At 42.5% G+C, this 27,618-nt stretch overlaps 1 protein-coding gene across 4 annotated transcripts; it reads right to left on the bottom strand.

The window, feature by feature from the left end:
- Window positions 1-1,685: 1,685 nt before the first annotated feature.
- On the bottom strand, window positions 1,686-27,618 carry LOC120025741 (mediator of RNA polymerase II transcription subunit 15-like). 4 transcript variants are annotated; one of them, XM_038970345.1, is made up of 18 exons: window positions 27,501-27,618; window positions 25,569-25,656; window positions 25,374-25,425; window positions 25,231-25,257; window positions 24,965-25,111; window positions 10,885-11,198; window positions 10,427-10,696; window positions 10,088-10,201; window positions 7,563-7,673; window positions 5,819-5,943; window positions 5,557-5,687; window positions 3,550-3,684; window positions 3,402-3,465; window positions 3,236-3,302; window positions 2,946-3,106; window positions 2,549-2,715; window positions 2,179-2,277; window positions 1,686-1,931 (listed from the first exon to the last, which is right to left on the bottom strand). In XM_038970345.1, exons 1-18 carry the CDS (start codon window positions 27,566-27,568, stop codon window positions 1,795-1,797), a joined length of 2,277 nt encoding a protein of 758 aa, XP_038826273.1. In that variant the 5' UTR covers window positions 27,569-27,618; the 3' UTR covers window positions 1,686-1,794. The 4 variants fall into 4 exon arrangements, with proteins under 4 accessions (XP_038826273.1, XP_038826274.1, XP_038826272.1 ...); XM_038970346.1 differs by having other exon boundaries at window positions 5,557-5,684; window positions 10,885-11,201; XM_038970344.1 differs by having other exon boundaries at window positions 10,885-11,201.

Raw genomic sequence — 27,618 nt, forward strand, 5'->3', positions numbered from 1 at the left:
CTACCTGCATATGGAATCATGTAGTAACCAAAAAAGTGTTGAACAAATCTAAATATATTTTATTTGAGATTCTTCAAAATAGCCATTTGTCTTGACAGCTTTGCACACTTTTGGCATTCTCTTAACCAGCTTCATGAGGTAGTCACCTCAAATGCATTTCAATTAACAGGTGTGCCTTGTTAAAAGTGAATTTATGGAATTTCTTTCCTTAATGTGTTTGAGCAAATCAGTTGTCACAACACAAGGTAGGGGTGGTATGCAGAATATATTTGGTAAAAGACCCAAGTCCATATTTTGGCAAGAACATCACAAATGAATGTCAGTCAATCTGGGCAATTAAGAACTTTGAAACTTTCTTCAAGTGCAGTCACTAAAACCATCAAGCGCCATGATGAAACTGGCTCTCATGATGACCACCACAGGAAAGGAAGACCCAGAATTACCTCTGCGGCAGAGGATAAGTTAGAGTTAACTGCACCTCAGATTGCAGCCCAAATAAAAGCTTCAGAGTTCAAGTAACAGAAAAATCAACATCATCTGTTCAGAGGAGACTGGTTGAATTACTGCAAAGAAACCACTACTAAAGGACACCAATAAAAAGAAGACACTTGCTTGGGCCAAGAAACACGAGCAATGGACATTGGACCGGTGGAGATCTGTCCTTTGGTCTGATGAGTCCAAATGTGAGATTTTTGGTTCTAACCGCCATGTCTTTGTGAGATAGAGTAGGTGAACAAAGAAGGAGAGTGATGGTGCTGCATCAGATGACCTGGCCTCCGCAATCACCTGACCTCAACCCAATTGAGATGGTTTGGGATGAGTTGGACCGCAGAGTGAAGGGAAAGCAACCAACAAGTGCTCAGCATACGTGGGAACGCCTTCAAGACTGTTGTAAATGCATTGGGGCGGCAGGTAGCCAAGTAGTTAGAGCGTTGGACTAGTAACCGAAAGGTTGCAAGATCGAATCCCCGAGCTGACAAGGTAAGAAATCTGTTGTTCTGCTCCTGGACAAGGCAGTTCACCTACCGTTCCTAGGCCGTTATTGAAAAAAAGAATTTGTTCTTAACTGACTTGCCTAGTTAAATAAAGGTAAAATAAAATAATAAATTAAATTCCTAATGAAGCTGGTTGACAGAATGCCAAGAGTGCAAAGCTGTCATCAAGGCAAAGGGTGGCTACTTTGAAGAATCTCAAATATATTTTGATTTGTTTAACACTTTGTTACTACATTATTTCATGTCTTCACTATTATTCTACAATGTAGAAAATAGTAAAAATAAAGAAAAACCCTGGAATGAGTAGGTGTGTCAGCTTTTGACTGGTACTGTATATAAAGTTAATATTTCAATATACATACATTTTTATTTCTCCCTATTAAACTTATTTTGGTGTTCCGTTGTTGGTAGGTTGGTCAAGTCAGTTGAATTTCGTCTTATGGTAAAGGATGATGGGGATGGATCTGGTTAATGAAAACAGGTGAGCAGAAAAGTATTTATTCTTGATAACAAAAAGACAAATTCCCTTACGAGTACATATACACACTTCAAAGCTTTACACAGCAAAGTGTTCAGTTATTGGTTATACATTTTCTCACCTTAGAATTCTTTACAGAACACACCCCAAATGGACTTTCTCATAATACCATTTCGTGTTGAAGCCTCAGCAGCACACCCTAGTGGTGGTAGGGGAGAGCTGGCATTCTAGGGTGAGGTAGCCCACCCCTTTCAGTTTGCACAGTCTGTGATAAGTTATGTTGTCTCCAGCAGAGGTTTGATGAAGAGGTGAGCCTCTTATTTACGCTGCAGAAAGACAGGCTTGTCTGACACTCTGGGCCCAGGTATTGAGCAGTGCAGTCACAGAGTGCTTGTCTGGGAGCTGTAGGAGTTTGGAGGTCATATTTCTGTGAACGTTCTTTAGGAAGGGGTTGGCACCTGGAGAGGAAGACAAAGTGATGCATGAATCAACTAGAAAATGCATGAAACCTAAAAGACTGGCTACTGACATGGCAGTATGGTTAAAAAATTATAATTGTTATTTTGCTGAACATTTAATTTTACACATTTTAAACTAGGTAATATTGGGCAACATTTCATTACAACCAAAGTTAAAATAGAGTCAATTTGACTAAAACAGGCTCCATAGTTGAGTATGGGTACAGAGAGAGCCAGTGTGTCTTACCATACACTTGCCCATCGTCTGCCCACTGAGGGCTTTGGTCTGGGTAGTCTGCAGGGATGCTGAGCTGGAGAGGTGGCACACTTGGCAGGTTCTTGTCGTCTGGAAGAGAAAAGCAGAGAATAGCGTCAGACATCAATTTTATCTTTGAGGGAGGATAATGTGATTTCCCCCAGCCTTCATCTCTTAACGCCCTAAACCAGGGGTCGGCAACAGACCGGCCCGTAAGGATTTCCGTTTTTGTAAAATCAGGAATTAAGCTAGAAATTAGTTTCATTTAGGAAATCTGTTCCCACGAATAAAAAGGGAGACGTGATCGTGTCTCAATGTAACCGTGGCTGGATCTAGTTGCCTACCTCTGCCCGAAACTCACCTAGTTTACAGATTAGATGCACCGTGCCGTTGTTACTGCAGAATGAGGGGTCCAGGTTGACCAGGAACTTAGCATTGAGGCGGGCCACCTCCCCCTGCAGGATGTTGGGGATGGTCTGGCGGTCATCATCCTCGTGTTTCCTCTTCCGGGCCACGATGGTGGGGCCCCTGTGGAGTGGAGAGTGGGAGAGAATAGAGATGGGTGTCAGATGACGGCCTGATCCCACTGCTACTGTACTCTTTCACACACTTTCTAAATGCACTGTAGGAAATGAGGATGGTCTTGTATCGATGACAGAGACATGGACAGATCTAAAGCAGGGTCGCTCCAAGATGTCAGCCGTAAATCTGTCCATCCTGTAGGGTTTCTGGACATGGAGTAATTAGGGTAAACTCACGTGATTGGCGGCCCGTGGATGGCTGTCATGGCTGGGGCAAAGGTACGGTACAGGGAATGGTTGAAGACAGGAGAGCGGATGTTTGCCATGACGGCATCCAAGAGGGGCTGGCATAGGTACTGCTGCTTGGTGCAGGGCACAGGTGGAGGGGGTGGTGTCGGCTAAAACAAGTTTAGAATAAAGTCTTAACCTTTATGAACTAACAAACAGAAAGACATTTTGAGAGCCAAAGAGCAATATAACAGCACAAAGATTTTCACCATGGTTGAAAAAACGGGTCTCACGCTTACCACAGCCATATCATTCTTCAGTTTCTCCAGTGCTATCTCACACTTCTGTAAGGTCCTGAGAGGACACCTGCAAGTCAGGGAGAGGAGATACGTTCTATAACCATTGTTAAGACCAACATGGATGGGCACTGACACACTCATAAGCAACACACTTGTATTATTTTACCTTGTGCTGGGGTCAGTGAGAATGTTCAGCAGGCTCTTCATCTTACTCAGGTCCTTTTTCCTATCTGTTAAGAACACAAACTCCCTTTAGTGAGTGGGAACAGCCAAGAGTAGACATAAAAGTAAGAAAGCATGGCGTGAGTGTATACCTTCGTTTTTGTCTATCTTGTTGATCATCCTGCGCAGCGGCTCGATGTATTTGGAAAGCTGTTTGAGTTTCTCCATGTACTGTTGGTCCTCCAGTTGAGAGGCCCCGACTGGACTTATCACTGAACTGGGGTTCCCTACACATCACCAGACAACCACATGGGACAACAATCAGAATACTCATATACAGTTGAAGTCCAAAGTTAACATACACCATAGCCAAATACATTTAAACTCAGTTTTTCCACAATTCCTGACATTTAATCCTAGTAAAAATTCCCTGTCTTAGGTCAGTTAGGATAACCACTTTATTTTAAGAATGTGAAATGTCAGAATAATAGCAGAGAATTATTTTTTTCAGCTTTTATTTCTTTCATCACATTCCCAGTGGGTCAGAAGTTTAAATACCAAATACTAATTGAGTGTAGCATTGCCTTTAAATTGTTTAACTTGGGTCAAACGTGTCGGGTAGCCTTCCACAAGCTTCCCACAATAAGTTGGGTGAATTTTAGCCCATTCCTCCTGACAGAGCTGATTTAACTGAGTCAGGTTTGTAGGCCTCCTTGCTCGCACACGCTTTTTCAGTTCTGCCCACACATTTTCTATAGGATCGAGGTCAGGGCTTTGTGATGGCCACTCCAATACCTTGACTTTGTTGTCCTTAAGCCATTTTGCCATAACTTTGGAAGTATGCTTGGGGTCATTGTCTGTTTGGAAGACCCATTTGCGACCAAGCTTTAACTTCCTGACTGATGTCTTCAGATGTTGCTTCAATATATCCACATAATTTTCCGTCCTCATGATGCCATCTATTTTGTGAATTAAACCAGTCCCTCCTGCAGCAAAGCACCCCCCACAACATGATGCTGCTACCCCCGTGCTTCACGATTGGGATGGTGTTCTTTGGCTTGCAAGCCTCCCCCTTTTTCCTCCAAATATAACGATGGTCATTATGGCCAAACAGTTCCATTTTTGTTTCATCAGACCAGAGGACATTTCTCCAAAAAGTACAATCTTTGTCCCCATGTGCAGTTGCAAACCGTAGTCTGGCTTTTTTATGGCGGTTTTGGAGCAGTGGCTTCTTCCTTGCTGAGCGGCCTTTCTGGTTATGTTGATATAGGATTCGTTTTACTGTGGATATAGATACTTTTGTACCCGTTTCCTCCAGCATCTTCACAAGGTCCTTTACTATTGTTCTGGGATTGATTTGCACTTTTTGCACCAAAGTACGTTCATCTCTAGGAGACAGGACATGTCTCCTTACTGAGCGGTATGACGACTGCGTGGTCCCATGGTGTTTATACTTGCGTACTATTGTTTGTTCAGATGAACATGGTACCTTCAGGCGTTTGGAAATTGCTCCCAAGGATTAACCAGGTCTACAATTTTTTTGATTTTCCCATGATGTCAAGCAAAGAGGCACTGAGTTTGAAGGTAGGCCTTGAAATACATCCACAGGTACACTTCCAATTGACTCAAAGGATGTCAATTAGCCTATCAGAAGCTTCTAAAGCCATGACATAATTTTCTGGAATATTCCAAGCTGTTTAAAGGCACAGTCAACTTAGTGTATGTAAACTTCTGACCCACTGGAATTGTGATACAGTGAATTATAAGTGAAATAATCTGTCTGTAAACAATTGTTGGAAAAATTACTTGTGGCATGCACAAATTAGATGTCCTAACCGACTTGCCAAAACTATAGTTTGTTAACAAGAAATTTGTGGAGTGGTTGAAAAACGAGTTTTAATGACTCCAACATAAGTGTATGTAAACTTCCGACTTCAACTGTACATTCAATATGTGTATACAGGGGCACTGAGAATGGGCTTGATTGGGCTTCCAATATTTGGCATAACCGGCAAATGGGAAACTAAAGAAGCTCCATACAAATCAACATCCTACATAAAGACAATTAAGAATGTCAACTTTAGTAAGGAAAACAATCATAGGTGAGGCTTAGGGGCTTAGAACCACACCTCTGCTCCAGTGAGGAGTTGGGACAGTACCTGGAGTGTTGAGAGGTCCTGGGGAGGGGACACCATAGTTCTGCGGGGTGCGTGCGGTGGCTGGGCTATGTGAGGGCTGGGGGGACGGGCTAGGCTGGAAGCCCCCCGGCGACGGTGTGGGACCAGAACTGCTGTGAAGAAACACAACAGGGTCACAGTTGACACCAGAGAATGTCATTCCATTTCAAGACTACACCTGAAATAAAACTTTCAAATGCCATATTCTAGTCAATAAGAGAGTGAGCATGCCAACTTTGCTCACCTGACTGAGTTTGGCTGGGAAGATGGGGGCTGTGGCGATGGCTGTGGCTGGGGAGGGGGGGGCATGGACTGGGGTGTCTGCACCTGTACCGGCGAGGGCGATGACATCATCTGGTGCTGCTGCACCTTTGGAGGAGGTGAAAAGAAAAGGGAGCTCACATCAGAGGAACCCAAGCAACTGTTCAGCTGGTTGGAAGCTGCATCACATTACCATCCAACCTTAATAGCAGGGGGAAAAAACCTGCTTCAAGCCATTACGACGATCAGGGCCTGAGTGCCTACTGAGGAAGATGGGAAGAAAATATAATTGAGTGTCTTATTGGTACTTACCAAACACAACAATGAATACTGGCCAGATGCCCTAATACTTAGCAAAATAATACACTACATTTCCAACAAAATCTATAGGCTTACTAGAGCTGGGCGATATGGACAAAAATCCATATTGCGATAAATTGACCAGTTTGCGATATTGATAAATCATTACTAAATTATTATTTTGTGGGGAGGTGCTAGAGTTGCGCGATATGTACAAAAAGTCATTGTGATAAATGTAACTATTTTGCTGGATAATAATAAATACAACTATTAAAAAAAAGATGTCATGGACATTTACTTTACATTAGCAGCAGGGCTCTAGACAAATTTCTTCCAGTACCCAGTAAGACAACAGATGGTAGCTTATGATGAAAAAAGTAAGCCATTTCATCTAACATATCCAGGGAATGCATGATTGTTATTTTGATGTGCAACCAGTCAAAATAGGATCCAGCCTAGGATTAGCCTATCAGATTTAATTTAGCCTCTTTGTGCACATCGGACTACAGGCTAAATATGATATTGTTGCTATATAGCCATGTAGGCTAAGTAATTAATCTATCAGTAAATGTAGGCTAATGTCCTTCAAAAACTTTCCAGCGCTAGGCCTAGGCTACTTGATGTAGGCCTATTCACTGCAAATTGCGCGCTCCACTCTTCGGGCGCATCGAAACCATACTAGGCTTACAGCCTACTCCGGTTATAAAGTGGTGCCATGAACTCAGTATTAAGAGATGAGAAATAAATTATATACTCACAGAAAGCTGTGACACTCCTCTCTGGAACTGGAACAGTAGTTGCTTTGAAAACTGTATTTTTCCCACAATTGCATTTTGAGAAACGGTCATATACTTGTGCTTCTCAGAATGCATCTCTCCCTCCTCCGTGCACAGTGGGGAGAGGGAGTGGCTCACTCACACAGCAGCCAACAGCAAAACAGGGACAGGCAGATACTTTCATAGCAGATAATGCATAGGCTATTACTGTGGGAAAAAATTGTTTCAGAACAATCTACAGGAATGTTGTGTAGCAAAATCACAAAAAATTACAGACGTACACAAAATGCTTCGGTAAGAGGAAGGCAATGTTGGTGTCGGTAATTTTGGGTTTATTGTCCCAGCTCTAAGGCCTACCCTTCATGGATTCCAAATCAGAACCTGCTTGTAGAAGGTACAACTCTCTTTTCATGAATCAACTACATACTGAGCATGAGAACAGACATTCACTATCAGATCTAATTCCACTGGTCTGTGTAAGGAGCAGCAGAGGTGGTTTGGGTAGAGTGGGGAGGAGATTAGAGGGCTGCACTGAGGGTTAAGAGTTCGCATAAGGAAGCACACCAGAGGGAATGGTTTTAGGAGAGGTGGTGGTCACCATAGAGGTAAGGGTCAGAGTACTGCCTGGTCACTCTACCCTGGCGAAAATACCTGTGGTAACTGCTGTCCTCCCACGGCAGCAGAGTTTGGAGGTATGGCGGGGTTCGAGGCAGCGCGGGGCAACCGGGGCGGAATTTGCATCCCAATGCGGGGCATCATCATCTTGGAGGAGGACAGAGGGGACAACAGACATGTCACAAGCAAAACAAGAAATGCAGTGCATCAGCGGAGATGAGGCGCATGCATGCACAACAATGCAGTTGCACACGCATATGCAAGCAAGCTCCCAGGAACAACACTTGTAAGGTACACAAGAACAAACATATGCACGCGCACACACACTCATTGACACACATGCACGCACACTCATTGACACATATCACACAGTTAGTCATATCTTTAACCCTGGTGTGAGACACAGCCAGGCAGTGTTACCATGACAACAGTGATGAGGCCTGCCGCAGCCAGTGGGAACATGCTCCCTCTATATTCACAAGGCCAAACTATGCAGTGTGTATGACAATTATTTAAATGGATTAACGAAGTACAGAAGGTAAACATCTGTCAACTGACTACAAATAACAGATAATCATTTTTGGTAATCTAGTATGTCTAGCTTTAAGTATTTTAAAATGGCCGCCAATGGTGGAACCCCATTGTTTCCCCCAGTAAGAGGCGTGGCAGTGATTTCCCAACCGTGTCTATTGGTCAATTGGATGAGATGGTGGGTGTCCTTCAATAATTGATGATGCCATGTCTTTGCATCTAAGAGTAGCGCTAGTAGATGTAGCAGCTGAGTTAAAGGATATATTTGGTTTGCAGGACAGAGTAGGCATGCAGTTACAGCATTCATTGCACGAAGGGGGAACAAGACATTCTAAAGTAGGTCTGAGGTATAATAAAGAGACATCCTCTGGGAGAGAATTTAATTTCTCTCAGCAGCCCACCTGTGGGTTTCATTCTGAGAAATCTTCAATAGGGAGGAGAATTAGTGTTGGGGTGAAGAGGTCTCCATTAATTCTAGTTTGGTAGAGAAAGAAGGGATGGGGAAGTGTCTTGTGGAAATTAATCCTAGCTCTATCACTCTTTTGCCAGGAAGCGATAAGATGAGTACCAAGCCTATCAGGGAATTCTCAAAAAGCACCATACAGTGCCTTCAGAAAGTATTCATGCCCCTTATTCAACATTTTGTTGCATTACAGCCTGAATTCTAAATAGATTAAATATATTGCTCAACCATCTACACACAATAATGACAAAGTGAAAACATGTTTAGACATTTTAGCGAATGTATTGAACATTTTATACAGACATATCTAATTTACATAAATAAATCACACCCGAGTCAATACTTTTTTATAAGCAGCTTTGGCAGAAATTACAGCTGTGAGTGAAAAATGTAACTCGGACACTCAAGAACATTCATCCACCATCTAAAGTGTAATGAATAAATTCACCATGCTCAAAGGATATTCAATGCATTTTATATTTTTACCCAATTACCAATAGGTGCCCTTCTTTGTGAGGCATTGGAAAACCTCCCTGGCCTTTGTGGTTGAATCTGTGTTTGAAATTCACTGCTTGACTACCCCACACATACAGATAATTGTATGTGTGGTGGGGTGGAGATGAGGTAGTCATTCAGAAATCATGTTAAAGAATATTATTGCACACAGAATGAGTCCATGCAACGTATTATGTGACTTGTTAAGCAAATTTTTACTCTTTACTCGTATTTAGGCTTGCCATAACAAAGGGGTTGTATACTTGACTCAAGACATTACAGCTTTTCATTTTCTATTAATTCGTAAAAATGTCAATAAACATAATTCCAGTTTGACATTATGGGGTATTGCGTGTAGGCCAGTGATAAAAATATAAATTTATTCAATTTTAAATTCAAGCCGTTCCAAAATAAAATGTGGAAAAGACAAGGGGTGTGAATCCTTTGAAGACACTGTACATGCAAATGAAAACCAACTAAATTGATTCCCTGGGTTATGTAGGAGATTCATCATTCTGTTCAAACCAAACCTGAGCCATTAAGCAGCAAAGTTGCCATTATATGAATCGATGCAAACTTAAGTTTCTCTAGCTAATGCTATGTGATATAACAACCACTACTACCTTCTGGCTATGGCATCAGCTTTAGTATGGCAAAAGGCAACACAGAAAACTAAATATGTACTGCCATAATCAAGCAAAACGGCAGTAACTGCTCATTTCGTCGAAAATTTGTTAATGTCATTTTTGCTACATTAAATGCTTAATCATGTGGACAAGTATCCTGCCTCTATTGTATTGTGTTTGAGAAAAAAATGGAGGTCATGTTAGCAGTAACTGCATAAAGCCACTGTGAAACCAAGGTAAATAAAAGCCATTTTTCTCAGTTCCACGCTATGAGCAGTTACTGCCTTTTTGCTTGGTAGGGCAGCGTAGAGCTTGCGACCCAAAATTCAATCAACCCTGTCGTCATTCCAAACGGGTAAATCTGAAAGCATGCACTCACTCCAGGCCAGGCTCAGTGACCAGTGGCAGTCAATCAGTCCCACCACATCAGCTTGCAGTGCTCTTACCTGGCCAGGTACAGCTGCCGCTAGCTGGGCCTGAGCCGCCGCCTGTTGGGCTTGCTGCGCTGCCTGCTGGGCCTGCTGGACTTGCTGCTGCTGCTGTTGCTGCAATGCTCTAGCCTGGCCACACACAAAGCACACACACATACAAAAAACACACGGCACATACACACACATAGGGAAGCAAGCAAGCAGAGGGGTGTGTAAACAAGTTACTGGAATGTGTGTTATCCCAGATACTATAGATTATGAATTTAGAGTGGACAACAAAAGGTCACCACTATTCTACAGAGATTGAACTAAACTTTAAGTTAATCTTTTTCAATAACACCACCTCTGCTTTACCTGCAAGGCTTGGATCTTGAGCTGCTGCTGTTGCTGCTGCTGCTGACTGAGCGAGCTGATGGGCACATGCTGTGTGGGGGCCATCTGCCCAGCCAGAGACTGGGGCACCATGCCCTGCTGCTGCTGGGAGTGGGGGGGCAGCTGGGTCGGCTGGGGCTGAGACTGAACCTGTTGCTGCTGTTGTTGCTGGACCATGTGCTGGATGGACTGTGCATGCTGCTGTTGGAGTTGTAACTGAATCTGCTGTTGCTGGTGCCTTGATGGGTGCATCTGAAGACAGATGTGGAGGGTGTGTAAATACTTAAGATGCCCATTATTTGAAACCCAAAAAATATTTTATTCTCATGTCAAACTTGTTTACCAAAAGATAAACCAATTCACTGCCTTCTTGCATGTCTCTGTTTGCTTTTAATTGTACATCTAGGCAGGCTATCATGGCTGGGCTTTTACGCTTATACCTGGTTCTGTTGTTGCTGGTTTTGGGCCTGCTGTTGCTGCTGGTTTTGGTGCTGCTGTTGGAGCTGTTGGTTCTGATGGTGTTGCTGCTGTAATTGTTGCAGCTTCATCTGCTGCTGGACCTGAAACTGCTGCTGCTGTATGGCTGTCTGTTGTTGCATTGCTGTCTGCTGCTGCATGGCCGTCTGTTGCTGTTGTTGCATGGCTGTCTGTTGCTGCTGTGCCTGGAACTGCTGGAACTGGATGGACTGCTGCTGGGCCTGCTGCTGGGCCTGCTGCTGGGCAATCTGCTGCATCTGCATCTGCCCTGGACCTCCTACTACAGGGAGGATGTGGACAAAACAGACATCCTCCAGCTGAAAACTTGGGGAAAGCCCTGGAGGAAAAGCCCTACACCTGAGCACATAGAAATACGAGTCTGGAGTAGTGCATGTAAGCAGAGTTGGGCAGTTGAACACCCTGCTCATCTCACAGAGCGCTCCACGTCTTTTCCCGCGCTCCAGTCACTGTGCCCGCTTAGCTCCCACTCATTTCCGCTCACATGCTCTGAGCCTCACGGAGGACACAGAAATATGAGTTTGGAGGTCCCTGATACAAAATCAAAATGTCATGACTGGTAAGCTACTGATCCAATTGTTTCTGTGGGCTAACAGACAGAATTCAAATAAGTAAGGGATAATCAAAGAGGCGCTATGCGTTCTATGGAAAATATTGAATGATGTGGAAGGTGTGTTCCTCATTTAAAAGTTGGATCATACTGCAGCACCGCTTGCAGGATGCTGCGGTCTGTTACAGCATGTTACAGTGCATGACGTCATAGTACTTTACTGTCAGCCATTGTTGCCGTTAATGCCCTTAATGCTTGTTGAAGCCACCAGAGGGCATCTTTGAGGGCATCTTCATGAAGCTTGTTGGCGCTTGCTTACTTTCCTAAATAATCCTACAGAGGTCCATGCAGGCCAGACGTTTTGATTGCTATACCCTATCTGAAAGAGCATAACAAGTTAATGAATTTTGTTGACATGAAGCAACCATAGCCTCAGCTACTATAGCACAGAGAAATACATGCTATTCTGTTCTTTTTAAATAAATTGTCTTAGTATTATGTTTTTTTGAATGACCTTAAACAAAATATTAATGGATTTCTTTGTGATTGTGTATATTAAATGTATTTATAGACTGGCAGCTATTGGTAGGCTACTTGTTGAGTCCTGGATATTCTACTGTTAATATGCATAGCGCACAGCAGACCTTCATGGCGCTTTGATGAAATGCTCAGTAATTTGTCTTTTATGATATTTATCTTAATGTAGGCCTACTGCTTGAGTGTAAAATACACATATTTCAGTAAATTCAGGGGCAGGTGGGTTAAAGGTTTTTAATGAAATTAAAGTCATTGAAATGACATGGAGCTGTAAGCCGAAGAGTCATGTTTACTGTAACTGTTTTAGCGTAACTTACTTATTGGCATAAAGGCCTACTTCAATGTACAGTACATCAATCATTCCTGCATGTCATCACACAGCATACAAGTCATCCATGTACTTAAATAACTAAGGGACCCTTGAATATTTAAACAATGAATAAATCGCAACATGTGGCTAAAGCGATTGAATTCACGATTGCATTTGACTGTTTTTAATATTGGCTATACTAGAGACTTCAAAACATTTTGAACTATATGGGATTGATTATAATTTGGTTGTAAAGTATTATTGTATTTGTTGTGGTGTTTATACTGTTAGAAATGTAGCTTAATTAAATTGATTAACTTCTTATGGCTGCAGGGGCAGTATTGAGTAGCTTGTATGAAAGGTGCCCAGAGGTGCCCATAGTAAACTGCCTGCTCCTCAGTCCCAGTTGCTAATATATGCATATTATTAGTAGTATTGGATAGAAAACACTCTGAAGTTTCTAAAACTGTTTGAATGATGTCTGTGAGTATAACAGAACTCATATGGCAGGCAAAAACCTGAGAAAAAATCCAAACAGGAAGTGGGAATTCTGAGGTTGGTCGATTTTCAACCCAGCCCCTATTGAATACACAGTGGGATATGGATCTGTTTGCACTTCCTACGGCTTCCACTAGATGTCAACAGTCTGTAGAACCTTGTCTGATGCCTCTACTGTGAAGTGGGGCCAAAGGAGACAGGAATGAGTCAGGTCTACCATGAGCTGACCATGCGCGTTCACATGAGAGGGAGCTCTGTTCCATCGCACATCTTGAAGTCAATGGAATTCTCCGGTTGGAACGTTATTGAAGATATGTTAAAAACATTCTAAAGATTGATTCAAAACATCATTTGACATGTTTCTACTGACTGTTACGGAACTTTTTGACATTTCATCTGCTTTTAGTGAACGCGCTTCCTGACTTTGGATTTGTTTACCAAACACGCTAACAAAAATAGCTATTTGGACATAAATTATGGACATCACCGAACAAAACAAACATTTCTTGTGGAAGTGGGAGTCCTGGGAGTGCATTCCGACGAAGATCAGCAAAGGTAAGTGAAGTTTTATAATACTATTTATGAGTTTTGTTGACTGCACAATTTGGCGGGTAACTGTATGGCTTCCTTTTGTGGCTGAACGCTGTTCAGATTATTGAATATTGTGCTTTTGCCGTAAAGCTTTTTGAAATCTGACACATCGGTTGCATTAAGAACAAGTGTATCTTTAATTCTATGTAAAACATGTATCTTTCATCAAAGTTTATGATGAGTATTTATGTTATTTGATGTGGCTCTGCAATTTCTCCGGATATTTTGGAGGCATTTCTGAACATGGCGCCAATGTAAACTGAGGTTTTTGGATATAAATATGAACTTTATCGAACAAAACATATGTATTGTGTAACATGAAGTCCTATGAGTGTCATCTGATGAAGATCATCAAAGGTTAGTTATTCATTTTATCTCTATTTCTGCTTTTTGTGACTCCTGTCTTTGGCTGGAAAAATGACTGTGTCTGTGATTTTGCGGTGACCTAACATAATCGTTTGTGGTGCTTTCGCTGAAAAGCCTATTTGAAATCAGACACTTTGGTGGGATTAACAACAAGATTACCTTTAAAATGGTATAAGATACATGTATGTTTGAGGAATTTTAATTATGAGATTTCTGTTGTTTGAATTTGGCACCCTGTACTTTCACTGGCTGTTGTTATATCATCCCGCTAACGGGATTGCAGCCATAAGGAGTTTTAATATTATGGTGTTTCTATTCCAAGAAAAACGAAAATGCATTTTACATTAGCCTATGTAGGCCTCAGGGTTTCCGTTAGGAAAATATGGCGCTGTACAACGTGACCGGTCGCGAGTAGGTCTAGGCTACTAAGTGACTGCAAGAGAAGAGCAAAATAATGCTAACATTTCCACAGCCTAATTGTAGGCTAACAAATATCCAAACGGAGATATGATTGACCTATCAAGACCAGTCCCCATGCATGTCTAAAAGCAGCGCGAAACGGTGCGGAAATAGTTGACCACACGTGGGTAGGCTATTGCTTCAAATCCTGTAATAACAGTTGGATGACTTTGGGTGTTTCAGTATGCAACAATTTTTTGTCTTCAATTGCATTAGCCTACTTTATTCCACTATTTCTGTCATTCAGTGATTTATTCCCATAGTAATTCGTTATGGATTCATCCAGATGTGGTTAGAAAACAGTGGATGTGGTGGGCTATGCAAAGAGATGGGTGAAGTGACATGCCTCGCAAACATCCATTAATACATTTAAAGTCCCTAAACTCGGCAAGAGTATTGTCCTGCTGATAGCCCATCAAGGGTGGATGCCTTCTTATGTATTCCAATTTATTGGAAAGGCTGCTAAACCATTTACACCTGGCCCACAGCGTTATTGCGTACTTACAGTACAGTGCACTTTCACGTCATTCTCCACCTGACTCTCTACCAATGCCACCAGAATATTCTTTCTATTGTTGTTATCTATTCGGTAACATTCCACAAGTAAATGTAATAAATATAACACCTACATTAAATAGCTCTGGTTTTCGCCATCAACTTGTTAATTTAGCAGACATCACTTGCGTATATTCAGTAACCACATATTTTAAGAATATAAGACCATTTTAGTTTCTATTAGAATAAAAACCGTACAGTGTAACACCAGTTTTAGTAAGTAATAAGCTACGGTCCAGTTACAGCTTTTTCTGACAAAGTAGGGGGAAAAAAATAAAAATAAAATTGTGCGCGCGTGGGACAGAGGAAGAGCAATTCTTACACTATTGTTCTGAATTCAAACACTTCATCATCCTCATCAATCAGCTCATTAAAATTAAATTGTAATACATTTTGTCACTCCCGTTCAACAACTCCAAATCGCTTTTGCATGTGCTCCAAAGGGATAACTTGAAATAACATGATATAGGTTCATTAAATAATCCAAAGGAAAAATGTGATAATGTATTAGCCTAGTGGATATACAGTACACCTACTCATTCAAGTTGTATTTTTTATTTTTACTATTTTCTACATTGTAGAATAATAGTGAAGGCATCAAAACTATGAAATAACACGTGTATTCATGTAGTAACCAAAAAAAGTGTTAAATCAAAATAGATTTTAGATTCTTCAAAGTAGTCACTCTTTACCCTGATGACAGCTTTGCACACTCTTGGCATTCTCTCAACCAGCCATCCCCTCCAAAGCCATTCTTCTGGGATATAAAGGTGAAGTGAGATACCCTATGGGTTGGACGATACTTTTCTCGTCAATCAGCTTGAAAAAAAGGTATACTTACAAACTGAAAATCAAAGTCAGCCTTTACATGCTTTATCTAAATGTTGAAAGTGAGTGGGCAACGGAAACAAAATAGTGCAGTTTGAGGCCATGTGGCGAAGAGTGATACAGGCGCTGGGGATGGGGGTGTGCGCAGGTGGGTCTGGGCAAGTGTGATGTAGTTGTCTTTTGTATGTGCCGAGGCCATATGACCGCACCATCAACTTGTTTATTCTGTGTTTCACTTAGAATAAAACATTAGTTTAACAACAGTTCCAGTAAGTAATATGCTACAGGCCAGTTACAGCTTCTTCTGACAAAGTAGAGACACCATTCTTTTTCTTTTTTTTTCCATAGAATGTTTGGGAACAAAGTATAGCATTTGTGAAAATTATATAGCAATATAGAGTGGCAAAGCAGTCGTGCGTTTGGGAAATTAATAGACACTGCAGTAAATAAAACCTAAAAAAACATCTGACTTGTCCAAGACCGGAGTCTAAGCAAACTGGTGTGCTATAGCCAATCAGAGCTACAGTAGGCCTATATGCAAATAACCCATTTGCCATACGGGCCCAATATCTTTCACTTTGAAATGGACTGTGTTTACAGGCAGTAGCAACAGCTACACAACATACACCTGAATAGATTTCACAGTCCTGTTGATCAAACCACCATGAAAAGTTAGGCTCTCTCCCTCAGTTGCCTATGCACATCAACAAGATCAACAACTAATGCTAGCCAGAGCGAGATTAGCTAAAATCTATAGAGGGAATATTAGATAAACCCTCAAACTTTTTCAGCTAGTTGGCCGTCAAAATTTCACAGATAAACGATGGGGAATAGTAGCATGGAATAGTCGCCTGCTCCTCCTGCAGCTTGACTGCCAATGCATGCTTGTCCCAACCCACATTTTGACTTCTGAACTTGCCAGCCCACCCATTTGATCGATGCCAAATACATTTGATTGACAACTAAGAGATATGCCTACTGTTGTGATGACCCTCCCACTCTGTCTGCCGAATTCTCTCTTTGCTTTTGTTTACCTTAATAGGATGTCGGTAGGCAGAGCCGGGAGGGTCGTCAGCGTAATGGGACACACCACCACTTTGTTGCATTATGAAGGACTAATACTAGTGTAATTTGGCTTACTAGTATGTGTGTTGTGTTTGGGAGAAAACATGGAGTTAATGTTGAACTCTGTAGGTGCTTAATTTGAATCTTTTGTTACAGCTTGTTTGAGTTGTAAAATTTGGTGCCCAGTACTGGTTGCCTTTGTTTGTTTGGTTGGTAAACTTGCCACTGCGGTGGATAGTTTGTTGTGTGCTGCATTGGAGAAAGTACATTGGTTAGTCTCCAGGCCCCTGCCCAGGCTCGCTGTTGGGACATCGGTCCAAGGAAGTGAGTACAATTGGCTGTGTACCTCAGTGGGAGATTTGGTTAGGGTAGTGACACTAGCTACCCGGAACTATAGTTCCCCCCCTCCCCTCTGTTAGGCTTAGCGACGTGTTTCACTTTGGAATACGTTGGGCATGGTTATTTTGTTTGTTATTTTTGTGTGGTGTCTGTGGACTGAGCAGTTGTCTCGGGGGCACATCCGTGGCTTGGGGGAATCTGCCAGCATGCTGGGTGGTTTATTTCCTTGCCAGCGGGCTACAGTGCGCAATTACCCAACGCAAATCCGCACGAAGACTAGGGTTGAATTACTGTAGATTTTGGGGAAGCTCCATATAGATCTCTCTTTTCTGTGGTGCCCAGTGTGATTGTCATTTTTCTGGTTGTGGTCTGGTGTGCTCAGCAGAGGGGAAGAGCGAGATCTTTTATTTTTTTGTATTTTCCTGTGACTATGGCATCTTACGTAGATGAGTTCATTCGCTTTCCATCAGAGGAACTGTTAGAATTATGTACTAAAGAACAGCTGTTGAAGGTTGCTGAACACTACAAGGTTGAAATTAGTGATAAACGTCTATAAAATTCTATTAGGTTGATATTGAAGGCCAATCTGATGGAGTGGAATTCTTGAAGTTACCACTCTGCTGAGGACTCACCGTCTCCCAGTATCGTTAATGACCGCTCCATCGGTTAGTCTAGTAGTCTTCTTTTTGAACTGCTTTTGTTACAGTTAGAGCATGATCGTGAAAAGCTAGAGCATGATTGTGTAAAGTATGAAAAGGAATTGGCATTTAAACAGGATTTGGAGCGTGCTAAAATCAAGCTGCAACAAGAGCGGTTAGAGTTGGTTAGGGAAGGAAAGCTCTCAGGGGAGAGTTTGATCTGGGAAGGTGACCCAGATTTTCCTAGGGGTCGTTCCTCTATTGGTTACGGTTGTTGCCTTAACTTACGGTTGTTGCCTCAATTTAATGAAAAGGACCCTGAGACATTATTTTCGTTGTTTGAGCATGCTGCTGACGCTAGGAGTTGGCCTGATTCTGACCGCACTTTAATGTTGCAGTGTGTGCTGACTGGTAAAGCGCAGGAAGCATATTCAGCTCTTAGTGTTGCCGACAGTGTCAGTTATAAAGGTTAAAACGGCTGTTACAGATTTACGAATTGGTTCTTGAGGCTTACCGCCAACGATTTAGAACTTTAAAAAGGGATGATAAACACTCATGTTGAGTTTGCGCGAGTATTATCTTCACTGTTTAATCGCTGGCGTTCCGCCTCTGCAGTTATGACTTTCCAAGGGCTGTGTGATCTGATTATGTTAGAGCAATTAAAAAGGACACAATCACTGATCGTATAGCCACGTACATTAACGAACGAAAAGTAAAGACTGTCGCTGAAGCTGCGGTTTTGGCAGACGAGTATGTTTTGACTCACAAATGTCTTTGCAGAGCCACGTATTTGGAGTGAGTGGGAGCATTCGGAGCGATTTGGGCCTCGCTCACCGAGATACTTTGGTTCACGGGCAGAGTGTCATTCAACTAGGGTTGAGCCTGACTCCCGTGGTAAAGCTGACTTTGGTCAAGAGTGTCACTACTGTCAAGGTTCAGGTCATTGGAAAAACGAATGTCCGGTTCTCAGGGCTTGGGGTAAATTCAGTACATGTGCTTACGTTAAATCTAAGCCTACGGCGTTAGCTGCGCCTGTTCCACATCAGTTCACTCCTGACACCTTGTTTCATGCACAGGGGCATGTGAAAGTCCATATTGACCCAGACTATTTACATTTCATTATGGAGGGGTTTGTGTCTGTCAGGAAGTAAGAACCTAGTGCCAGTGAAGATCCTGAGACACAGGTGCCTCTGAATCGTTTGTGTTGGAATCTGTGTTACCCTTCTCTGCTGAGACTGATTCGGGGAATAGTGTTCTAATTAGGGGAATAGGTTTGAACACTGTCAGTTCCATTGCATAAACTGATGTTGGATTGTGGACTGGTGAAAGGTGAGGTTGTTGTGGGGGGTGCGTCCTTCGTTGCCTATTGAGGGTCTCAACGTTATCCTTGGGAATAACTTGGCTGGTGAACATGTATGGCCTGTCGTGTTTCCATCTCTAGTGGTTTCCACTAAGCCGTCATTTGTAGGGATTCTTGATGAGTGCGCAGAGTTTCCCCAGAGGTGTTCTCTGCGTGTGCAGTGACACGTTCTATGAGCCGTGGCGACCTGGTCACTGCGTCGGCTAACGAGAATACTACAAAGAAGTCTGTCACTGCTTTCCCTGTTATCCAGTTCTGTATCCCGCTCCGATCTAATCAATGCGCAACGGACTGACCCCACATTAGAAGAGTTGCGTGACCAAATTGTGCCTGTGGAACAGTTGGGAGATGTCGCCCATGGCTATTTTCTCCAAGAGGACGTTCTGATGAGAAAGTGGGTGTCTCATGGTAGTTGTTTTCTGGGGGAGGCGATTAGTCAGGTTGTTGTACCAGTTAAGCTTTGTGAGTTGGTGTTGATGACTTCCCACAACGACGTTGCTGGACATATGGGTGTGAGGAAAACCTACAATCGCAACCTCTTGAAGCTAGGGGCAGAATTTTTATGTTTGGAAAAATAACGTTCCCAATGTAAGCTGCCTATTTCTCAGGTCCAGATACTAGAATATGCATATAATTGACAGAGTAGGATAGAAAACACTCTAAAGTTTCCAAAACTGTCAAAATATTGTCTGAGTATAACAGAACTGATTTTGCAGGAAATCCAACCTGGAAGTGACTCTTATTTTGAAAAATCACTTTGCCTGCCTTTCGTCCATTTAAAGGGATATCAACCAGATTCCTTTTCCAATGGCTTCCTCAGGGTGTGAACAGTCTTTAGACATAGTTTCAAGCTTTTATTCTGAAAAATGAGCGAGATTTATCAAAAACGCGTCAGTGGATAGACAGAGGTCCTTACATTAGTTCATGAGCTCGACACTGGTTGCTTGACATTTTCTTTCTCTCCAGTATTGAATAGTTTACAGTCCGGTTGAAATATTATCGATTATTGATGTTAAAAACAACCTGAGGATTGATTATTAAAAACGTTTGACATGTTTCTATGAACTTTACGGATACTTTTTGGAATTTTCGTCAAGCCTTGATGACCTGCCTAAGGCTGTGGAATACTGAACATAACGCGCCAAACAAATTGAGGTTTTTTGATATAAAAAGAATCTTTATCGAACAAAAGGAACATTTATTGTGTAACTGGGAGTCTCGTGAGTGCAAACATCCGAAGATCATCAAAGGTACGCGACTAATTTTATTGCTTTTCTGGCTTTCGTGACCAATATACATTGCTGCTAGATGTTCTTAATGTTTTTTCTAGTGATTGATAAACACACACAAACGCTTGGATTGCTTTTGCTGTAAAGCATATTTTCAAAATCTGACACGACAGGTGGATTAACAACAAGCTAAGCTGTGTTTTGCTATATTGCACTTGTGATTTCATGAATATAAATATTTTTAGCAATTTTTTTTAAATTTGGCGCTCTGCAATTCAGCGGTTGTTTACGAAAATGATCCCGCTAAAGGGATCCGTGCGTCAAGAAGTTAAGACATTTCTTTTGGCCTAGGTTAAAGAGGGATGTTTATGAGTTCATTAAAACTTGTCACACCTGTCAATTAACTGGTAAACCTAATCAAGCTATTAAGCCGGTACCACTGTTTCCTATTCCTGTACTCAGCCAACCTTTTGAGTATCTGATTATTGACTGTTGCTCCTCTGCCTTGTTATAAAAAGGGTAGTTGTTCACTGTAATGTCAGACCACTAGGTTTTCTGCTGCCTATCCTCTCCGGTCTATCACGACTAAGTCTGTGTTAAAAGCTTTGACTCAGTTTTTCTCACTGTTTGGAATCCCTAAGGTCATTCAGAGTGATCAAGGATCTAATTCACCTCCAATCTGTTTGGTCAGGTTCTCCATCAGCTCCATATTGAACACAATTTGTCTATCACGCGCAAAGTCAAGGAGCACTGGAACATTTCCATCAAACACTTAAGTCTTTGAGAGCTTATTGTACTGAGATGGATTGGGAGGAGGGGTTGCCTTGGTTACTGTTAGCCGCTAGGGAGGTTTCACAGGAGAGCACGGGTTTCAGTCCAAATTACCTTGTGTTTGGACATAAGGTGCGTGGACTTCTCTGTTCTCCAGGATGACTGGATGCCCCCTCAGTCCCAGTTTATCATATGTGTGTGATTTCCGGCGACGCCTGTACGCCGCTGGTGAAATGGCTAAAGAGAAGCTATCATCTTCACAGGAGAGGATGAAGGGCATATTTGATCTGCGAACTGAGCCTCGTCACTTTAGTCCAGGTGACCAGGTTCTTGCTCTGCTGCCAAGCGTTGGTTCTCCTTTTCAATCCAAGTTTCAAGGTCCATATACAGTGGTGCGCCAGTACACTGAGCAAAACTATCTAGTTGCCACTCCAGAACGGAGAAAAGCACATCAACTGTGCCATGTAAATTTGTTAACCATATTATGCGTGTTCCTCTGAGACTGAACAGTGGGAGTCTACAGAGGACGGTAAACCTGTTCTTTTGGCCGATACCGTTATTTCCCTGGGTTCTTGTCATGCTAGGTTCGTGCATGAGGAGGAAGATGTTCCTGGTCCCGACGATTGTAGATTGAAAAATTCAGAGACACTGGATATTTTAGACAGCCTTCTCTCTCATCTACCTGTTGGGCGGAAAGTGATGGTTGGTCTGATTCGGAGATTTCCATGTTTGTTTTCTGATACACCTACCCATACAAACTTAATAGAACATGATATTGACATTGGAGATGCTGACCCCATTCATCAGCGGTTCTATAGAGTTTCTTCAGAGAAACTGCGTTGTCTGGATGCTGAGGTCAGGTACATGCTGGAGAGTAAGATGGCAGAGCCTTCTTTCTCCAGTTGGGCTTCTCCCTGTATCTTGGTCAGTAAACCGGATGGGACAAACAGATTTTGTACGGACTACCGGAAGGTAAACAATGTCACTAAGCCAGATTAATTTCCTCTTCCTCGGATGGAGGACTGCGTTGATCAAGTTGGCGCAGCTAAGTTTGAGCAAATTTGACCTGTTAAAGGGCTATTGGCAGGTGCCACTGATGAGTAGGGCACGTGAAATCTCTGCCTTTATTACACCCTCTGGTCTGTACTTGTATTCAGTTATGAGTTTCGGCCTGCGTAATGCACCTGCCACTTTTCAGCAACTTATGAACAGGGTTGTCTCCGGTCTGGCCGGGTGCGCTGTTTATCTGGACGATGTAGTGATATATGCAGATACTTGGGAGGAACATCTGTCCCGCATTCAAGCCTTGTTCGACCGCCAAGCTAGGGGTCGCCTCCCGATCAATCTGGCTAAATGTGAGTTTGCTCAGGCGACCGTTACATACCTTGGGAAGGTGGTTGGGCAGGGTGAAGTTCGTCCTGTTTGGGCTAAAGTGGTAGCTATTGATGCTTTTCCACCATCAACTACTAAAAAGGAACTGATGCGTTTCTTGGGAATGATTGGTTATTACCGTAGTTTTTGTAGGAACTTCTCTACTGTGGTCGCTCCCTTTACAGTGTTTTATTTTGTCTGGTATTGTCCTGTTCTGTCGCTCCTGTCTGTTCCCTGCTGGTCTCGTTTTCTTTCCTCTTAAAGGTTGCTTCCTGTCCAAAGGTTGCTGAGGTCTGGGGAGGACGAGGTTGGCTGGGGCAAGGGGACACAAAGGCTGGATTAATTTGTTGTGCGACTAGAATGGTGTTCCGGGGTCTTTGTTGGTCTCTGGTTTTATGGGGGGGGGGGTGACAACCCACTGTCTGCCGAATTCTCTTTGCTTTTGTTTACCTTAATAGGATGTCGGTGGGCAAGGTCGGGAGGGTCGTCAGCGAAATGGGACACACCTGGGCTCGGGTGTGTCCCAGGAAAAATGCACCTCTTCCCCATTCATTGAGGAGACTCTCGCCATGCAGACACAAATTTTGGTTGTGGCATTTTTGTGGCTCTTTTTAGTGTTTGCGTTGGCACCTTTCAACACCCCTCATTATCACATTTATGCACGCAACCACTCACACTACTGATTACTGACTACACACACCATTGTTCATTATATTTAGTTTACTTTAGTTAAATACATATATTTTGTTATTCCCCATCTCCACGTTGTATCCTTGTTTGTTACGTGGTTTGAGCCGGTTCGTGACACTGGATAAGTCGTTCTAAGTTCAGCTTAACTAGATAGCTAGCAAAGCGATTCACATTTCTTGCTAGCTAACCAAAGGCCACCTGCATCTCTAGCTGTAGCTACCCAAAAACAATGAAAGTCACTCACCCACTCCTCCAATGACATGACATCCTCCTAGAAACTAGCTAATGTTAGGCTTTGTGATTTTAGCTAGCTACATAAATAAATATGCTAGGCCAGGGGTGTCAAACTCCATCAGCGAATGGGCCATATTAAAAAAACAATGAATTTGCGGGCTAGACATGGCCTCTATGTATTTTTTACGTGCAACTTCGACCCAAACTGGCCAAAATATGGCCCTTTATAATGTCCACTTATGTACCAAGGATGCCGTATATAGCATTTTGACTTATTTAAACAAAAGATAAATAATATTTGTCCAGCTTTGCTGCTATGCCTGCAGGTGTGCATAATGTTGTGACCCTAATCAAAAAGTATTTAATTACTCCAAATAACAAAAACGTATCTATAGGTTGTTGTAACATTTAAACTTAACATGTAGTTCAATTTTCTTGTACTGCATGAATCCCCGGTGCGGTTGAAGGCAGCATTGCTGTATGGTGCACTTAAAATGTATTGTAGTTGAGTAGCCAGCCTAGGCTACTGCTTAATATGTTGCTGTAATAGGCCTACATATTTCTTCTTTGCAGGGTGTTTTGTTGCAGGTTAGTTTTTGGTCATTGTCCAGCTTTAAAAACCAAAACCAGAATGCAACATTTTAGCAGCCTAGCTAGGACTGTGTCATGTGTCTGTCTACAGTTTCCCTGCGCTGTAAGCTCTAAATGGGACACACGAAAGCAGCGCAGTTGAAGTTGAATTCAACGATGCAAGCGCATCAGCCTGTAGTTTCATAAAGTAGATGACTCAACTGTTGCCTCCTTTATACTCGCTTGTGTGCCCAAGTCGGCCTACGGGCTTTGTTTGTTACATGTGTGCACTAACCTATTATCCACGTTATGACTGACTTGTGATCATTGCCCTTGCTAGTTTGATTGTAGTTACATTCGTCCGTTTTTGACCAAAATATTGAGTCATTGAAACAAACGGTGCACCCCGATTGGGTGGAGGCAGCAAACACTGTACCAGGCCACCTGATTTACAACCTGATAGCAATATTTTTTGGACTACCAAGTATTGGTGAATTATATTAATCATGTATTGAACTGCATCCATCTATTCTGCCAACAATGCCTTACTGTGTCATGGAATTATTTGTCAAATATAACCTATTTTTAAAAACTCAAAAGTTGGTTTTGAAGCATGAACTGGGAATTTTATTGACTGATTATACTTTGCAGATATGAAAGAAACATAGTTAAAATGCTGTCAGTTCCACTTTAACACATTTGCTGAAAGAAATGTGTTCATTTGCAGGTAGAAATGTGTTCAACATCCACTGAAGTAGCTAGCAAGTTTACTAGATAGCTACAGTAGTTGCCTTGCCAAACAGATGTGCTAGTTTAGCTAACCAAACCATCAGTCCTAGCCTGCTATTATGAAAATCTAACTCAATAATAACAATGTTTTAAATTCAACCTTTGCTTTCAAAAGCAGCTCAAACATAGAACATGTGAATTCTACCGTGCGTTATAGTGAAATAATGCAGGCTCTAGACTGCCCTTCAAGCCAATCAGAAACGAGTATTCAACAACGCCATGGTATAAACATGAAATAAAGTGAGAAAATGAAATAGCTTCAGAGATACACTCACTCGATTGAGGATTTCCAGCCACGGCATGCTGACCCATTTGCATCTGCCCCATGCCACCCATGGGCGCACCAGGTGGCCGAGGCCCCATACCGATGCCCCCGGGAACCCCTGGAACACCTGGGAGATTTGTCAGGGCATTCATGGGATCTGGAAGAGGGGAGGCAATGTGTACATTTACACATGTGCAGTGGCATGTGTAGCTATGTAGATATTCTTCTGAATGTATTTTAGTAACGGAGAACATGTTTTGCAAAATAACAACACACCAGGACCACCTCCTTGCGCCTTTTTATCTGCAAAACAAAACAAAGTCCATTACGTAACTCGACTTGACAGAATAGCTGTCTCGAAAAATATGAATGTGCGCTAGACATACATAGTAGATAGAGAAAGTATGTGGGGTACGTACGAATGTCTCTGAAATGAATGATCAACCTTGCTACCAGGGACAAGTATTCTTCCTGTTCAGAAGTAAACAATAACACACTTCGATGAGAGATGGCCATTATTTACCAACAATTCCAGTCACTCATATACAATGTTAAAGAGTTTGATGATCCATGATGAGGTTACTAGGTGTGTGTAAATTAAACCGTTCACTCACTCTAGATTTGGCTTTGACATAGACATGGTTCTCCATATCATTGCTGGACTTTGTGTGTGCAGTCCCAGCCTTTCTCATCGCCTCTTCACTGAAAAAGAAGAAGCGATTCAGATAGTTTGCCTGCTGTATTTTGCTAGCACACATGCCAATTATATTATCTAAATTCCTGGCAGATAAAGTGCATTTTATTCCAAGTGAGGCCAAGCAGGAATGTCCCTGGGGTCTGTGTTGTAGCTAGCATCTTGCTAACTAACATTAACTAACGTTAGCTAACTACATAGCAGGGGCGGATCCAGGAGCATGGATTTTGTGGGGACAGTAGAGTGGAAAATGGCTACAGAGACAAGCGGGAACAACAGGAACTTCTGTTATGAGTGTGAGGATTTACTGTCGCTACCTAAGCTGCAAGAGACAGTCTTCTGTTTTTAGCTGTGAGGAATGGAAGAGGAAAAAGAGGAAGGTGTTCAAGAGAATGAGGAAAGCAAAGGTTGAATTTGATGAAGATGGCGATAGAAAAGGAGATAGGGAGTTTAGAAGACTGGTGTCAAGTACAAACAGAGTGAGCAGTATGCCAAGTCGAGTGCTGGAGGTGAAATGGAAGTGAGTGATGGCGAATTAAGTGAAGTAGATGGTGTGGTGTAGTGGTCGGAGCCCGAGGTCTGCATCGATGGACATGAAAACGAATGATCTGGTCCAGTAGGAGTGAAATTTTGCCTTTTGGTGGATCCATTTGTGGTTTCAGGTTGGGTGGGAAATGAGTTGAGTCAGTGAAGGTAACACATAGTGGGCTTGAGACATTTGTGTGCGTTTCTTCCAACCAGAGAGAGCAGGCACTACGCGTCACGCAACTATATTGTTACAGGTGTCAAGCTTATGGGCACGTGGCAGCAGTGTGTATGAGGTTAGTTCCTAGGTGTGAGAAGTGTGCAGAAAATCATGATACAAAGGAATGTGTAGTATTGGGGAAATAATCGGTATGTGCTAATTGTAAGAGTGGACATGGTGCTGGAGATCAGAAGTGTCCGGTGCAAGAGAGGCGGGTTGAGGTTACCAGGGTTAGAGTAGTGCAGAGGGTGTCGTATGTTGAGGCAGTGAAAAATGTAGAGGAAGATGGATCCAGGGTGAGGGATACTGAGACAATCCCTGCTAATTAATAATAGTAGATCTGTGCCAGCACAGAGGGATAGGTCAATGAGTGACATGCTTCAGTAAGCTTGGATTCTTAGCGTTCATAGCTATGGTTACCAACTGTACAGCAGAGAAGTATGTGTGAATACGAGATTTGACTTCAGGAGAGTTACAGGGTGTGTTGATGTCCTGTCCTCGCAGGCCATTGTCCTGGGGTAGGGCCAGATAGGGTTAAATCGTGTAATAGGTTGGTGGGTTTTAATGAGTGTAGGTTTTCATTTTTTCCCCCCTTTTGTGTATCAAATTATAATGTATTTATCCCAATCTAGTTGGTGGCGGTAATGCAACATAAATTGGATGCCAACCGCCGTTAAACCTCTCCGAAGAAGTTAACGTTACATAGCACGCGAAGCAAAGACAGCGAAGGCTATAGTAACTAGCTAGTTTAACTAACCATTAGCTGAAAGCCCAAACAGCTAAACGTCTCAAAACTTCTCGGAAAAAAACTCTAATTAGCTAGGTCTTTATGGCAAATATGGACACATGTAGCTAACTACATCAACCCCGATTAAGGTTGGTTTACGGCCTCATAACAAGCATGTTTCATAGCTAGCTGGCTAGTAACCAGAGCTGCCGCTATTGGGCTGATCCATAAAGCCAACTAGCGGCTGCCCCGGCTAGCTGCTAACTCGTTAGCGCTGACTGAAGTTGTGGTGAGCTAGCTAGCCACTGTAGTGATAATAGCGTAGTAACTAAAAAATCACAACGTTTACAAACAGTATTAATAAAACACAATTGTCTCACATTTGTGCAACAACTTTCTGTCGGAATGCAGGGCTTCTCCAGTCGCTATCTGGTCCTGGGACCTCCATTGCAGACGTCTTCTTCTTCGTGTAAATTTCCGGCAGACTAGACGCTGTGT

Source organism: Salvelinus namaycush, chromosome 31, assembly GCF_016432855.1.
Source record: "Salvelinus namaycush isolate Seneca chromosome 31, SaNama_1.0, whole genome shotgun sequence".
Taxonomy (NCBI): domain Eukaryota; kingdom Metazoa; phylum Chordata; class Actinopteri; order Salmoniformes; family Salmonidae; genus Salvelinus; species Salvelinus namaycush.

What these genes read in the sequence shown, in the direction of transcription:
- LOC120025741 (XM_038970344.1), bottom strand. Translation starts at nt 27,568, where the DNA reads ATGGAGGTCCCAGGACCAGATAGCGACTGGAGAAGCCCTGCATTCCGA. An exon ending in ATGTCAAAGCCAAATCTAGA is followed by an intron (nt 25,426 to 25,568) that starts GTGAGTGAACGG and finishes ACTTCTGAACAG; the next exon opens with GAAGAATACTTGTCCCTGGT. An exon ending in TGAAGAATGATATGGCTGTG is followed by an intron (nt 3,107 to 3,235) that starts GTAAGCGTGAGA and finishes AACTTGTTTTAG; the next exon opens with CCGACACCACCCCCTCCACC.